The sequence below is a fragment of the Lynx rufus genome, unplaced genomic scaffold (assembly GCF_022079265.1).
Source record: "Lynx rufus isolate CCGP_SWC_20201006 ecotype Redwood Valley unplaced genomic scaffold, mLynRuf1.p SCAF_19, whole genome shotgun sequence".
Lineage (NCBI taxonomy): Eukaryota > Metazoa > Chordata > Mammalia > Carnivora > Felidae > Lynx > Lynx rufus.
The window spans coordinates 27,413,532-27,430,851 of NW_025814833.1; the positions used below are offsets into that span (position 1 = coordinate 27,413,532).

The 17,320-nt window shown below is 40.6% G+C and overlaps 1 protein-coding gene across 2 annotated transcripts in view; it reads left to right on the forward strand.

Moving 5' to 3' along the window:
* The first annotated feature begins 1,622 nt into the window (after positions 1-1,622).
* Positions 1,623-17,320, forward strand: part of PHF6 (PHD finger protein 6) — a 47,022-nt gene continuing 31,324 nt past the window's right edge. Inside the window, exons 1-3 of one of the 2 annotated variants that reach the window (XM_047081967.1) lie at positions 1,623-1,773; positions 5,720-5,903; positions 6,128-6,229. In XM_047081967.1, the coding sequence (XP_046937923.1) occupies positions 5,766-5,903; positions 6,128-6,229 (240 nt within the window). In that variant the 5' untranslated portion in view covers positions 1,623-1,773; positions 5,720-5,765. The remainder of the gene's footprint in view (positions 1,774-5,719; positions 5,904-6,127; positions 6,230-17,320) is intronic. The other variant, XM_047081968.1, reaches the window with a different exon arrangement.

Consider the following 17,320-nt stretch of genomic DNA (forward strand, 5'->3'; position numbering starts at 1 on the left):
TTGAAATGAGTGCACGGTTGAGAGACTGAATAAAAGATAGCAAAATGTGGGGAGTTGGGGAGAAATCTAAAAAGACAACACACTGCACAGACAGTACGTTTTGTTACTTTCCCTATCATCAATGTCATTCTGACCTCAATCAGTAAGTGTGTAAACGCTGGTGAAAATAATGCTGGGGGACCGTTTTAAAATACGAAGTTAATGTTTGGAACACACGTTCTGGATCTTCTTATGTAAATTGCCAGCCTCTCCTTTCGCTGTAGAGGGCCTGGGTGAAAGCCCTAAGGGTCCCGTGCAGCTAAATGAGTGCTTTGTCCAACATTAGTTACCTGCTTGTATGGGATGCAATGTTACATGAACGCAGTTACTGTTTCCTTTAGAATAACAATTTAAGTTTGACCTTGCAGGGAGAAATAAAAACAATGTGGAAACAGGGTAGTAACAATATAGGATCGCAACAATGAAAATGCACCTCCGCGACCCCCCTCCTTCCCTTTTACAGGAAAAATAGCTACAAAAAGGTTATCTTTAAATTTTCATTGGTTTGCTAGGGCTTTTTTTTTTTTTAACCACTTGCTGGCAGTCTATGAGCGTAGGAGAAAATGACAAAAGCTGGCCCTTACATAGGGCATAGTATGTGTCCAAGTGTTATTCTATGTGATTTACGTGTATGAACTCCTTTCTCTTAACTAAGCTCTTTGAGATGGATACTATTGTGATCTCCATTTTGGACGTGCTGAAACTGAGGGACGGAGAGGTAATGCAACGTGCTCAAGGTCATAGAGCTAGAAGTGGGGGAGCTGGAATTCAAACCCAAGCAGTCAGGCTCCATACATCAAAGAGGAAAGCTCTCGGTTGGGTGTCGGGTTTACCTGTGTGAGTTATAAAGGAAATCACTTATCTTTGTTGTTTATGATAATCTCCGTATTTACAGAGGGCCTGTTATATGCCAGGGACGCTCATAGACGTTTAACTTGCATTATCTCATTTCTTCTTCACGATAAACCCGTGAGATAGTATTTTTAATCCCCATCTTAAAGATAAAAAAAAAAACCAAAAAAACAAAAAAACCCAACTCTCAGATACAGAGACGAAAATGCTTTGCCCAAGGATTGAAATCCAGGCCGACCTACTCCACTACGAGCTTCTCAGTCTTTCCTGGCAGTAAAATGAGAGAACAGAGGACCTCAAAGGGATGCCACGAGAGTACAATGAAATAATGGATGTGAAAAGGCCTCGGTGAACAAGTGCAAGGGATCAGGCCTACCCACTTGAATCCCTGTTGAAAACTGGTTACCCAGGGCTCCCGCCCAACGGTTTCTAGTCCCAACCCTGCCCCTTCTCCGCCCGACCCACGGCGATATCTTTGAATCTCTTTCTCTATCTCCTCGGAGCCTGCCCCCAAACACTCGGCTGAGCGGCGGACCGGAGAATAGAAGGTACGCGCGCGAGCAGGAGGCGGAGCTTGCCGCCCCGATCCGTACTGGGGGCGGCCTCGGCACATGCGCCGTGGTTCTGCGGCTTCAGTTGCCCCGGCCGTGCAGCCAACCGGGGCTCGCGGCGCGCTGGAGACGTATTAACGCTGTGTTGAGTCGTTGCGTGCGAGGGGGGCGACGTAAGGGCGCTCCGCGAGCCCGTCTCTCCTCGAATGAAAGGAAACAACCTCCGGCGACAGAGCCCCGCTCCCAGGCGCTGCCGGAGAACCGACACCGACTTCTTTCTCTTTCCCCTCATTGGCGCTTCTCCCCTGCCGTTCGCCTCTGGGCCCCGCCGGTGAGTCCCCACGGTAGCTCGGGGGCCCCCCATTCTCTGCCCGGCGGGAGAAGACAAGGAGGATGGCGGTGGCCAGGCCGCCGCCCCTGCCCGTTGTTAAGGGGGACTCTCGGTGGTCTCGCTTTATTGTCAAGGACCCCAGAAGCGCCGCTCGTTGAAGGCGCTTGGCAGAGAGGTGGCTGAGAAAAGTGCTTCGGAGGAGCTAAGGGAGCGGTTAGGCTCCAGCGTAGACTTCGGGGGAAGGGGCGCAGCATTTAGGGAGGAAAAAATACTGGGAATTTTTAGTCTTTGCCATAGCTTAGGACATATTTGGGAAGGAGGGAGACTCCCAGTTTGGGAAGCGTAAGAGGAAGAATGGTCAGGATGGCAAGAGGGTTGGCTTTGCGGAATGAGGAAAAACTCTGGGGTGGGGGGAATGAGGGGTGAAACTGAGATCTGAAACGAAGACTATTTGAGAGCGAACTCCTGGGGAAGGACGGTTAAAGAAAGTGGTGGGATATCTTCCTGGATTCGGGAGGATTGGAAAAGGACGATTAGGGGACCCTGACTTGACGACCGAAAGGACCTGCTAAAGTGTTTTAGAGGAAGATAGTTTTGCGAGTTTATCTAGCGCTTGATTAGAGGGAGGTCTTGGAGTCCAGTGTGTATTGAGGAATAAATAACGGAGAGAGGATCCGGTACGTTATGTGTACCATCCTTTTATTATATGGACGAACAGCACGGCATTCTTTTGAAATTTGTTCGTTTCGATATTCTGCGTGGAAGTTGAAAAATCCTTTCTTTTCGAAAACCCCTTTTCTTTTCATCGGCTTACTACGTAATATCGGGTCTTATTCAGACAGTTCAAATTCTTTCTTACCCTTGGGTTTGAAACAACTGGAAAATTCCTTCAGTTTCCTTTTGAATAACCGCAAAAAGCAGTGCGAAGCATGTAATAATATCGTGCAACCAAATTCAGGTGCCCTTCCGGTTCATCTCGATCGTTTATTTCTCTCCACTGTAACTTTCCTGACCGAAATACTGCTTGTTTGGGGATCACGTTTATGTATTTTCAACTGTATGTTTCAGCTTGATTGCGTGTGGGATTGTTTGATCTTCCGGAACGGCAGTTTTTGTTTTGTTTTGTTTTGTTTTTCTGTGGAAATGGTCTTTCAGATACGAGACGTTGAATGAGCTCTCGACTTGGTTCTTGAATGCTCTCCTTGATGTTTCAGGTTATTTCCACCTTGGTGCTTTACAGCATCTTGTAAAATCAGGAACGAATTGATTGCCTCAGCCTAACTAATCGAGCTTTTATATTTTTTCAGACATTTCAATTATGTTTCTCACGCTGTTATCTTTGCCTCTTTTTTTCTGCTTTATAACATGATCCATAATGTTATGTTTCTTTTAAGGAAAAGGTTTCATTGTTGGGCGAAAGCATCAAAGTTTGATCTCTGCGTGCCCTGAAAAACCTTTTACGCTGAAATTAAAATGCCAAATAGCTGCGTGGATCGTTATGAATCCCTTAATATTGGTCCTTGGAATGCCCTTATTCTCCTTAACGAGAGACCACAACTGAGACAGCATTAGATAAAAATCTGTATTTTTATGATAAAGACATTTTTGTGAGGAGTCATTGTTTCCATGATGTTCCCCACTTCATGTTTCACAAGGAGGCTGTAAAAAATTAGCAAGATATGCACAGATACATTATTTTAATTTTAGTGGAAAAATCCATTTAGTCATTGCACATTGGGGAAAGTTTTTAATTGGTTTGGTGCACTTTGTTGTGTTTTCTGTTCACTTTACCAATTTAAACTGATGAAAACACTAGAATATTTTTGAATGCAAAATAAAGCGTACCTTTTTTCTCTCTTAGATGTTTGGGTATTTGATATCTTAGAAAAGGGAATTCTCAAAATTAGGATGACAAATTTACCTGTTTATAAATTCAAAACAGGCAGAATTCTGTACGGATACAATTTGAGGGACACCATTTTCAGAATCAATTTCAAGAGTAAAAAGTGCTTTTCTACTCTAGGACTTTTTAGAACCTTACAACCCGGTTTTATAGCCTATGCTAGGGTTGTGCAGAAATTACACATTAAAGATGACTGTACAGATTAGATTCACAATGTGCTATCCTTTGAACTGGCCAAGGATGACCGGGGAGAAATGCTGAATATGTTACAGTGGTTTCAGAGTGTCTACTATTCATTGCATAGTCGTAAAGAAAGCTAATTTAGAACTCAAATAGCAGATTTTGGTGCTGTTTGAATTTTGCTGTTTTGCATGGTTAATTCTAAAGATTTTGGCAGCTATATTCTTGATAAAGCAACTGAACACATATTTGCCTGTCCAAATGCAAACACACTTCCCCTTTTGTTTCTTTTGTTTCTCTGTTATGTCCTTTTTTTTTCTTTAATCCTAAAAGTATTTGCTGCCTGTTTTCAATCAGTTTCATGGTTTATAGGCAGTGCTGTGAATACAGTACTGTTGTAAAGTATCCGATGGCGTTTGGAAGACTGAGGTATTTAAAATTGTAGATAGCATTAAGGGTTTGTTAAACCCATCAACGCAGAGACTGCCAAGGCCTTTGAAGTTTTGTTTAAAAAACAAAACAAAACAACCCTAGGTATAAATTGATAAAAAGACCTGTTTCTTTGTGGCTTCACGTTAAATTTTGATTAAGTATCTGCAGTTTTATATTATAAAGCACTGAGTGGTTTGCAGCTAACACCTTCCTGGCACCAGCTGCTACTGTTCTTGCTGGTGAATGAAGTGCTTCTCACAAAGCTACAATGTGGTGTCAGTGAGTCCATTTTTCAACATAGTATTATGAAAATACTCAAGTATATGGAAAAATGGGAAGAACTTTAGTAAATTTTAAGGTGAACATTGCAGATTTTATTGATTGTGACTTCTGTTGTGGCAGCCTGGATCCTGGACCGCTTAGTTCGGTTGCTTTGGGAAAACTACACAAATCACATAACTGATTTTACACTTGTTTAGATTCTTCTTAAGAATCCATGTTGAGATTGATGATCTAAATCTGAAACCTTCTATCTTAGAGCTTTTCTTCCCTTTCTTTGTGTTTGACTTTACCACCTAGAATTATAATTTGACTAGATTTAAGGGTCACACAGGAAAAGTCTCCTTCCTTTATACAATATTGCTAATTTAATGTGAACGTTACTGCATTTAGAACACCACTCTCTGTTTGTAACTTTAACCTGCAGACTTTTGGAATAAGCCTCAGAGTCAGATAATATAGTTGTTTTTTTTATAAATAATCGGTTCCTAAAGTATGGTTTTTACAAATAGACTTATAAGCTTAATTTTTTCTTTAAAGAGGGATACAATAGCAAAAATTTATTAAAGATGTATACGTGATTTTTTTCTAAACTTGAAAATAATTCACATTTAAAAAATAAGTGTTCCAGAGTCACGGTTAAATGCATTCATTTCTCCTTTGTTGGTTTATGAATGTGTGAACTTGAACGAGTTGTGCAATTCTAGAATTCTGTTCACTCTGGATATTGTGTAGTTCTCTTACAAGTTTCTGCTCTGTTCTCAGATATATAATTCTTGGTCTCCTTGAAGGGGAATCTAGCTATACATGAAAAATATTTTTCATTAATATTGTGAGCAGATGATTGTTTTAGTGTCACACATTGCACATTTTTAACTTATCCACACAGAAATCGTTTTAGTTATTTCACATATCCTCTAATTTGGGAGCAGTTTGATTTTTCCGAATTATTTCAGTAACTTATCTTTATGCATACATTTGGTTCTTTCATTATGGAGGCATTTCAGGTTTTAATGTTCATTTGTCTATTCTAAATACCCGCTTAAAAATGCATACATTAAAACTTAGGTTAAATATTAAACAACTACATGACTGTGTAAATGGATATTAAAGCGCAATTAACCATTTTGTTGCCCTTCTCATTCTCTGTAGCATTTCTTGAGGCTTAAAGTGGCATTCTAAAAGCAATTTAAAAATCATGTCAAGCTCAGTTGAACAGAAAAAAGGGCCCACAAGACAGCGCAAATGTGGCTTTTGTAAGTCAAATAGAGACAAGGAATGCGGACAGTTACTAATATCTGCAAACCAGAAGGTGGCAGCGCACCATAAGTGCATGGTAAGTAGAGGCCGGCAGCCGAGAGACCCGAAACCGGGAGGACCCGACAGTGACTGACTGTTCCCGAACAGGATGAAAGTCAGTTAAATTTTTAAGATCTGGTTTCTCACTAATGCTATGCCATTTGTACTAGAAAAGTTCCTTTTAAAGTTAACATCTTGTTGACTGTTTGACTGTAATGTCTTTAAATATGAATCTTAATTGTTTTTAAATGTAATTTATAGCTCTTTTCATCTGCTTTGGTATCATCACACTCTGATAACGAAAGTCTTGGTGGATTTTCTATTGAAGATGTCCAAAAGGAAATTAAAAGAGGCACGAAGCTGGTAAGTTGGTATTTCTGCCTCTTGAGAATAAAACTTACTTTAAGTTCATTAAAGAGGAAATTGCTTATTTTAGAGTGTATTGCATTATTATTAACAGTATAATTTTAAATTGCAGTCTTTCCACCCCCCCCCCCCCCCCGAACCAGAAATTCCAAGGCTGGGTTTAACCTATTTATCACTTGACAAAAAAGGAGGGAATCAATATTTATATTGTTCCGATTTTTTTTTCTTTTCAAAAAGAATTAAAATCTTCTTGGAGGCTGTGTTGACTTAGAAAACAAGCAGTTTGCTTAATTTGAATAGATCACGTGTTAAAGGGTTCATTCAAGGGAATTTTCATAACTCAGATGTGTTTTCCTCTTCTGTCATCAAGTAATTGTGGTGATCGTAAATGAAGGTGACAGTACCCTTTCGGCAAAACAATGTTACCACTTGCTGCATTTTATTGTCGTTCAGCCATGTAACAGCATTTATGACTTTGTGTAACTTTTGATGGATTTTACTGTTTTTTCTGAAGGTATGTATGCTACAGTAACTTCCTGTAGTTGTCTTCACTACTGGTAACCACATTGACAAGATACTATATTGCTGTTTTGGAAAAGTAATATTGTCTCCTCTCGGGACTTAGAAAAGTGCTCTCTGTACTTATGATGCAGTAGGGTTTACATTGAAACAATTTTCCCTCGTTTGGCTATTGTATTTCTCCTTTGAGCCCTTTATTGAAATTACATCTGTAAATGTACCTTCGGTAGCTTCACTCTCAAGTGTGCTGTTATTTTATTTTTTTAATGTTTATTTATTTTTGAGAGAGAGAGAACATGCACCTGAGTACACATGCGGGCACAGGAGAGGGGCAGAGAGAGAGGGAGACAGAGGCTCTATGCTGACAGCAGCGAGCCCGACGCGGCGCTCAAACTCACGAACTGTGAGATCAGGACCTGAGCTGAAAGTCAGACGATTAACCGACTGAGCCACCCAGGCACCCCTCAGATGTTTCATTATTTTAAAGATGGGTTTGGCAGAACATATATGTATGTTCTTGGGCACTGGATAATCTCCTATTTCGCGAAGAATAGGATGAGCAGAGGTAGGAACTGTCATTTTGATGATCAGGAATAATCCAATTTTTGTAAGTTGTCAGTCTTGTAGTATTAGGAAAAAAAGCAATATGAAGAAATTGAAGGAAGGATTTGAGACTTGCTTTAGGATAAATAATCTCAAACCCTAGAATCATTATTGGCACAGGTGGGAATTCAGAGGTCAGTTTTTGTGGTAGTGAGGCCTTAACTGTGAAAGCATTTGTATTCCCCCACACCCAAAACTGTTGTAGTAATAGAATGCTTCGTGGTTTTTTTTTAAATATATTTTTTTAATGTTTATTCACTTTTCGAGAGACAGAGACAGAGTGTGAGCAGGGCAGGAGCAGAGAGAAAGGGAGACGCAAAATCCGAAGCAGGCTCCGGGCTCTGAACTGTCAGCACAGAGCCCGATGCGGGGCTTGAACTCACGAACTGTGAGATCATGACCTGAACCGAAGTCGGATGCTTAACCCACTGAGCCACCCAGGCGCCCCTCATGTTTTTTTTTTATCGTGATTTTTATTTGCTGGTTTTAGATTTCTTCATGTTTTTATGGCTTGCTGATTTTTGAGAACCAGAGCAGTATGTTTTTATTTCCTAGTCCTGAAAAACAAATTCAGATGCACAGAAAGAATACTATTTACTTGCAAGTGGTTGTGCTGTAAACCTTATTACCCCATTATTTATTCCTTGGCATTATGAATATGTCTGGAAAATGCTCTACATCCTGACTCGTGAGCATTTTGCTCCCTTGACGTGGCTGCTCTAGTCAGAACGGGAGCAGTTTTGGTCTCAGTGTTACTGATTATTAACAAATGCAGTGCCTCGTTTTACATGAAGCAGTATTGCTAAATCCAGTGGAGATTTCATTTATTTGGACGTGTTTGTGAAGAGAGCATCTAAACTTTGTACACGTTTCACTAATATAAATTATTTTGATTACTTTTTAATGGTATAGTATAGGGAGTTAATTTTTTCCCAAGTGTAGCGCGTTGTAAAGAACAGCATTTGTCCCTTGAACTAGGGATGGAAGAGCATCGGAGGTTAAGACCACAAACTATAGTAACAGACTTGGATTTGAATCGCAGCCCTGTCGCTGGCTGGCTGGGTGACCCTGGACAAGTTATTTACTTGTGTACACCACGTTTTCCTCACCTGCCAAAAGGAGACAGTGGCAGTGCTTGTCTCCCAGGGATACTGTGAGAATTCAAAGAGAGACTGTCTGGGACTTAGCGTGGTGCCTGGCACGTGGCTAGGACTTGGTAAATGGTAGCCACCCTGGTAGCCAGTGTTTACAAATAATAATAACCCGCTCATGTCATTGTAGGCTGATGAAAAGCATGCTGGGCTGGGAAGTCATGAGGCTGGTTTTTTTAATAACTCTGTCACTGACACATTATGTAACTTTAGACAGGTCGTTAACTTATTTGTCTTTTTGCCAGTGGTAAACAGATAATGCTGCATCACTGCTTACTAGACGGTGATGTTACATGACTAAAAAGTTCTATAAAAGATCGAAAGAGTTGCCTTAGGAAAGGTGTTTCAAAAGCTATTTTGAGGCCCTGGGCATCTATGAGTAAGGAATAGGGGCAAAAGGAAAGAATTTGAGCCTATAGTTGTGTTCCTTTTCCTCCTCCCAAATGTCAGAATTTAAATAAGTTACATGGGGGATAGGACTCGAGTGGCATTCGTATGTTTAACTTTGATCTGTGCAGGGAAGGTAGGTCGTGAATACCCACTGAAAATAGACAGGTGCTTCCAAGTGAGGTTCCAGCCGGTACCTGGTGTTGGCTTAACAGGTGCTCCCTGGCACCAAAGAGAAGTTTCGAGAGAAGAGGCTGGGACCTGCGATGAAAGTGTATAGGTGACCAAATGGGGTCAGAGTCTGAAAGAAAGGGAGGTCACAGAGCAGAAGTTACAGGAATGTGGTTTTTATGTTCTTGCTGCCATAGGCAGTTTTCCAAGGTTTTCATGTCAGTCACAAAGATGAGGGGAGGAAAGCTATTCTGTATAAACAAAATCATCTCTTTTTCATCACCTTTGAGCGCCCAGATGGACCAGGAATGGCCAGAGTACTAAGAATTTTATCATTTGAGTGTCTGTTTTTGCAGTTGAGACAGATACATATTTTTCCAGAATGGTTTCCCAGTTCCTATTGAAGCCATATGAAGACACCACATCTGTATCATCTACTCTTACCCTCCAGCCATCTAGCACAGAAATGCATACTTCCAAGTAAAATTATGAATCATCATGACTGTTTTCATTCTCTTTGAGGAGATGCTTGAGTATATTTGAAGAACATACTCTTTCTGGAGGAAGCTAGGTGGTGAAATCCTTAAGAGTTCTACGTTGGATAGTTACTGTTACAATTGGTAACTGTGTCAGATGTATCACTCTAAGGACAGGAGTTCAGAAGGCCCTTTAGTTCCTCTTCCCTCACCCCCATGCAAGATTGCCTACAAGCCATCCAACATAAGATTTTTCCCCGTTGTTTTTTTAATGTTTTATTTATTATTTAGAGAGCACAAGTGGGGGGAGGGACAGAGAGAGAAGGGGACAGAGGATCCAAATTAGGCTCCGTGCTGACAGCAGCGAGCTTGATGTGGGGCTCAAACTCACGATCTATGAGATCGTGACCTGAGCCGGACTCTCATCTGACCGAGCCACCCGGGCACCCCTTGTCTCCGCTATTAAATATATCAAGGAGTTGTGATTCTACCCAAGCAACGTGAATCATGACCGTCATTATATTACACTCTTCAGAATTGAGGAATCCATCCTTCTTTGTAATTTAATTATCTCACTTAATTTAAAACCATTTATTTTAGGTCTCTCTCCTTCCATTAAAGGAAGTATTTGGGTTTTTTCTTTACTAAAAATGGACAGTCTTTCATATACTTGATGACTATCCTCAGGTCACTCCTGAACTTTCCCCTTTACAAACTAAATTTTACTCCCATGTCTAAAGAAATCCTCTGAACGTTTTTCCTGCTTTTTCCAGTGGTAGAAATAGATAACATTTATTGAACACTTAAGATGTGGGCAAAGTACCTTAAATACATGATTCTTTTTAATCCTGACAGTCATAATGTGAGATAGGAGGTTAAATCTCACTTTATGGATGAGGAAACTGAGGCTCAGTGCAGGAACCTGACTAAGGTCCTGTAGCTAGTAAGCGGCAGAGCTGGTGCTTGACTTTAGGGCCAGGCGACTCCAGAGCCGGAACTCTTCATCACCCTAGGTTATACTAGACTGCCTTTTACGCTACTCAATCCCAAATCATATTTTAAGAAACGTAATTATTAGGGCTTAAGAGTTTTCTAATAAATATGGAAATACTTCTGAATTTAGGACATAATCTAACTCCTGTTAATATATTCTGTTCACAGCATTGTTAGTTTGGGGGACAAAAATCTTACATACATACTAGGTGAGAATATTCTGATTCTGTTACCCTCAAGATATCTTTTGTGGCCTCTGAAAATGAAAAGACCAATTTTAGGTGGTCTTTACTTTGTTATTTCCTCAGTACCAGTGGAATGTTTGGCGCCCTAGAGAAGTGGGGCATCTGATTTTGAGTTTATGATCTAGATATCGGGCATGCCATGAATCTGCATCTATGACAATTTATATATACACCTTTTTATTGTGTGGGGGAGGAGCCTTGCCTGTTCAGGTAAGTAAGACTGCTTCCTAGAGATGGTAAGGTTTAAAAGAGGGAGCGGGGGGATGAGTCCAGGAAAGAGGTTAACTACCAGAACAGGTCATTGAGACTGGCAGTAATGGTTCAGTTGAGTAAGGTGGGATAGTTGCCGTGTCTTTAAACCTTAGACAGGAATTTCAACTTGGATAGTAAGGGGATGGGGATGGGGAAAGCAGGATTTTTCAGGAGAAAAGGGATATACAGTGGTCACTATGGAGAATGAAACCTAATAACGGCAGCATTTTTGTCTGCTATACATAGATGTTCTGCAAGGGCATCTTAAGATGCATCCTGTCTAAAGCATTATTCATCATCTTCCTGCACTGAACCTTGATTCTCTTTCTAAATCCTTTACCTTCAAGTCTTCCTTCTTCCACATCTGTCACATTGACTCTCCTTCTGGGATGTCTCTGCTTCCTTTTCTTTCTTAATGCTCCCCTGCATCCAGTCTTCCTCTTCCCATCCTTCCAACATAACTGCTGGTAATCACTTGATCTCTGCTTCCCTGCCTCCGAACCTTTACTGGTGCCTTACTGTGTATGAAATAATACCCAGAGGCCTCAGCCTGCCCCTCAGAAGTCATAATCCACCTTTCCCATTCTTGATCTCCTTCTCTCTCCTCTTGGTTTCCCATACATCCTGTTTGTCCCCAATGTTGTGCAGGCACTGACATTATCCTAGCTGTCTGTCAGTTCTGTTTTTGAGTTCAGCTCAACCTTACCTCTGCCACTGAGTTTAACATGCTGTGCACTGTAATTGTTACACCTGTGCAAGTTTCTTCCCTACTATATCGTGAACTCTGGGAGGGTAGAGACGATTCTCTTTGCCTAGCGCAGGATTCAGTGGGGACAGTGCATGGAAGGCACTTAGCAGGGTACTTGATGTCTCATTTGTGCTCAATAGCATTTTAATAAATGGGCACTCATTCATTGTTGAATTGGAAGGAGAGAAGAGCTTCAATCGGATAATAGTGTGAAACCTTAATGGCTAAGTATAAATTGGCTAGGGAGGTGATGGTGTAGCATAAAATTCCTTTTTTTTGGTTAATGAAAATTTTAGTGTTGTTTGCAACTCTAGCAGTTTGAAAAGGAAGGAGAGAAATCGAAAGGGAAAACTCAGGTTGGTTACTTGTTCAGGATGGTAGAGCGCTATGTATGCATCACACCGGAGGGTTGTCGTGTTTCTTCAACATTCCCTGGCCTGGCATGGTGTTATTTTTGTGGTTTCCTTAGGCATTGTATTTGTCAAGTCCTCCGTCTGGAGTCTAGAATTCATCTGTCTGTCCATTTATCAGTTACTTAATTTAGTGCCTACTTTGTACCAAAGCAGGATGCTTAGACACTTTGGGTACAACCACGAATGCGTCTAGTTTAGCCTTAGGAGTATGTAAAGAATGCCACAAGAGAGGTGGGATACAGGACCATCATGAATTCTCTTTGGGAAGTCAGAAGGCTTCACAGAGAGTGACATTTGAAATGTGTTCCACTGGGAAAGTGATGCTGTAGAAGTCAAAGGGGGAAGGGTTTCAAGGAGGAGGAAGTGGTCAAAAGTATTAGGTAAGTATTAAATGGCAGTGCTATTTAAAGTAGAGTCAGTGGCTCGTTTAGCATTCGGTAAGGGCGAAATGGGGTGCCCACAGTGCACAGAATGCTACTGCTGCTTGCTTGCTTGCTGCATACAAAGAAGCAGAAGATGCCAGGTGATTAGTGGTGCTACGAAATCCTTAGAGCAGTGGTCCTTAGCCAACTTTTACATCAGAAGAGGAGTGGGCAGGGCATTACAGGCATGTATCTTTTGAAAAAGATTCCTAGATGATTTTGGATGAACGCTCCTGGCTGTGGACCAGTGCCTTAGAAGATGGGTTGACCAACTTTGATTATAGGACCAGGTAATAAATATTTAAGGATTTGCCAGCCTTATTGTCTCCATTGTAGTCACAGACAACACACAAAGAAATGAGCATGTCTACGTTCCAGTAAAACGTTATTTACTAAAATGGCTGGTGGGCTGGGTCCGGCTTGCAGGACCCCTGCTTTAGGGTATTTTTGTGGAAAAACAGGTAAATTCTTCCTGAGTCACTGGCCTCGTGGTCATCTGTGTAACTGAGTGTACGTGCATCACGAGTATATTCATCTTAATGTGTACTTTTTTAAAAAGCTCAGGTGATGGCATGCAGATTAATGTGTGTAGGTATTTTACGTGTCATTTGTATTGAAATGAATTTTGCTTTACTTTGGAGATGATTAAGGAGAAAGAATGTAAGGTAAAAGAGAAACTTCAAGTCCACTGCTGGAGAAAATCAGCTCTTTGACTATTAGTGAATAAATTATTTTTTTTCTTTTGCCTTCACATACTACTTCTTTGTAATTGAGAATAATGTAAATTTATGTCATTACGTAACTACCTCTTATCTATTTGTGCTAATGGAGGAGCACCCAAACCAGTAATGTAAAATAATCTATGTTTGGTTTTGGGGGATGTGTTGGTACTCACTTGAGTACGGATATGTGTTTGACATTTCCCACTGAGTGAGTATATATAGTGGGCAACACGGCAGTTTAAAGGACCCTCAGCCTGAACTATAGAGCTGAGCTCAGAAAAACTATCTGAATGTTTCAGATGGAAAAAAAAAAAACAAAAAAACCTTCAAACGCTACAGTGAGAATTTATATTCCTCATCAGTGATGACTCACAAAGTCTGATAGAGTTGGAGTTTGTGATATTCAGACCAAGGTCAGGAGACCAGGTTAAGTAAGAACTTGATAGGCTTAATTAGTTCATGGCCCTCCAATTTCAAAAAGCTTTCTGAACTCATTTATTCAGTAACTGCTTAGATTTAGTCTGTTACTCTAATGAAAACAAGTACTTTTCAATGGCTCTGTTTTTTAGAAGCACTTGGAATTTTAAGGTCCTAACCTATCAGTTTTGTCCTTTTTTAATAACTTTGATGGTTTTTGGATTTCTGTTTTGCTTTCCAGCTTTCCATTTAGACCTAATTATTACATAAAGTTTATTATTAATAATATTCTGTTGTTAACTTGGTGTTTTTGTGAGACCCTCTTCAAAACGCTGAACTGTTTTGTTTTGTTTTTTTTTAACTGTAGCTGTAGTATAAACCAGATACAGTTATGTGTTCATGTTTCACCCTACCACACAGTGGTATTCTTCTTAGGAATTTTTAACAGGTAAATTGGATAGCTGTCATTTAAACAGATAAGTCAGAGGTCACTCTTGTTTTCTAACAGTGTTGGATATGTAAGGTATTACTGTAAATAAAGCCGTGAACCTGGAGTTTAGGAGCATGTTTTAGGCAGCTCTGAAAACTTACCCTAACTGCCTTGTCCCGCATTCATTTTTATCGAAGGCAGTGTTATCCGTTATTAAAAACAACACAAAAAAACAGACACCAGTGTAAGGTGAACTGCCCTCACTTTAGTTTTGTCTCCTGTCTCCTGTGCAGATATCCCTGGTACCCTGTCCCCAACTCCGGTGCTTTTTATGTTTCCCTGGCCTGCAGACTCAAGAATATGGCCTCGTTTTGGAACCTCTTTTGCATTCTCATACATTTGTAGCCCTTTTCTTAGAGCAGGTGTCTTGAGAGTAGTTAACCACTTGGCTGTGAGGATTTATATCTATACGGTGGTGGTCGGTGATAGATACTGGTACATACACAGCAGTTAAACTGGGCAAAGCGAAGTCTTAGCAAGTGAGCCCTTTGTCACTTGGTTCCATATGGCTCTGTCTAGCCATCAGATTCCAGCTTTCCTTTCTGCCTGTCCTAGAAGTTGGCAGTCTTATTTTAGTTTTACTTTGTGTCTCTCTGTGGCCTTCGTTGAGTTTTCCCTGAGCTTCGCCCATAGCTCCCGAGAAAGCAGTGTTTCGCCTTTTATTCCTTAGGATTTCTTCCTTTTACAAACTGAACTTCAGCCCTTGCCTGGTTTAATTGACTGAGGAGCAGGTACATCCCAGCTTCTGGCTCCCGCAGGACTTTAGCTCAGTCATAGCCCTTTCGGTTCCCTTTATCGGCACTCATGTGTGATTTAGTTCCTCTTTAGTCTAGGTCAGCTCGTTGAGACTAAGCTTGTGGGGTACAGCTTAACCTTAACATAGTAGAGTTTCACTGATAGTAGAAGAGTGGTTACCACAGGCAGGACGGTGGGGAGGTGTTGGTTAACGAGTAAGAAGTTGCAATTGGGAGGGTGAAGAAGTCTAGAAGCCTGGTGTACGGCATGATGACTAGAGTTAATGCTACGTTGTATACTGGAAATTTGTTTCAGAGTAGATTTCTGGTGCTTTCACCACACACACATGCACACACACACACACACACACACACAAAATGGTAAGCGTATGAAGACATGAAAATGGTAAGCATATGAATACGTGGCTATGCTAATCAGCTCAACTGTAGTAACCACTTCACTAATATTAAAATATCATGCCATGCATTCTAAATATGCATAACTTGTATTTTAAAAATTTAGGAGCTAGTGTAGCTTCTAACCACACTGTAAAGATGATGTGCAAATATCTGTAATAGGATAGGGCCTTTTTTTCCAGTCTCCCCATGTCAGAAGAGGTGTTTGAGTTTTGAGGCGTACTAGGTGTACTAGGGAGCAAACTGAAGAGAGGAGTAGAAGTAAAAGAAAAAGGATTCTTACCAAATTTTCACCTCTACATAAAGAACTTGAAATCAGGGTATGAACAGGATAAGGTGACAGTTAACATTTATACTTCTTTGGGGGCCGAAAATGAGCCCTCAACTGAATATTTGATACGTGGGACAGACATTTTTGCAGGGGGAAGGGGTCCACAGTTGACCATGTTCCTGTCAGATTCTCTTTCATTTTCCCACGTTGGAAAGAGTCACAGGTAGTACAAACTTGATGTTCAATGGCAGCTGACAGGCATTCTGCTAAGAGCCCAGGAGGGACTGACAAGTTTGAGGGCAAATGTTTTATGTCAAGACGAATACAGGATAACGTTACTCGGGTCTGGCCAACTGGTGCCAGCTGTGTTGGGGTCCCATTTTCCTATTACTCCACTTTTTCAAGAGAGGTCATCTTTTGTCTTCTTTTCCATAGCTTTTCTTAAGGAAAGTGTACCGGCCATCTATCTAGTTTCCCATCTTCTTTCATTTTTTTCTTTTTATCTCTTTTTGATTCTCGACCTTGTATCTAACAGGGCGAATCTTTTCCTCCCAAATATTCTTGCCTCTGTTCATTCTGTGCCCCTCCAACTACAATGTTCTCCTCAATTTTACCTCTCCAAATTCTAGATCAGACTGTTTAAATTTTTAGGCATACTTGAAGATTATTATGTTAAATCTGCAGGTATTAGAACCATGAGTGAGAAAAAAAATACAACAGAAGATATTAAAATCTTCAGTAACAGAGTAAGCTTAAAGTCAATACATTTATTGAACACTGCTTTGTAAAGCAGTGTTTATCTTCCCAAAAACTCAGTCTAGAAACAATTGATGGATAAAATCTATACATTTATAAATATAATTAGCCAGACAAAGAAGTCAAATGGTAAGAGCCAAAATGAATGCTATATCTTAAGTCCCATAGGAGTTCAGGGCAGAAAGGATTATTTAGGGGCTGCGGTGTTGTAGTCTGCTACACTTCAAGGTAACAGTTATGTTTCTGTTTTGTGCTCATAGGTACACAAACACATTTAAATTTTATATTTAGCCTTATGGATAATTTTTGCTATTTTGTTAGCACCTTGCCAAAACTTCATATACAAGCGGGTATTTCTGCTTTTATATGAATGCTGCTTAAAATAGATCCAGTAAATTCTAATTGAGAAAAATTCCTACTCCTAACCTTGAAAAGAATTTTCCACTCTTTGAAACCATTTTTTTTTTTTCAACGTTTATTTATTTTTTGGGACAGAGAGAGACAGAGCATGAACGGGGGAGGGGCAGAGAGAGAGGGAGACACAGAATCGGAAACAGGCTCCAGGCTCTGAGCCATCAGCCCAGAGCCTGATGCGGGGCTCGAACTCCCGGACCGCGAGATCGTGACCTGGCTGAAGTCGGACGCCCAACCGACTGCGCCACCCAGGCGCCCCATCTTTGAAACCATTTTTATTGGTATGTCTTTTTTCTTCCTTGAGAGGAAATAACAAAAGTGAGAATAAGCATTTCCTCACTTAAAAATTTTATCTGTCCTAAATTGCTGTAGTTAACTGGTTATACTTTGGGTGGATTTAAATTGAGAACCAGCTAAAACAAATTTTGATATATTTTGGACATTTGGTTTCCTTCTTATTCTCAATAAACTGAGAGATGGGTATTAA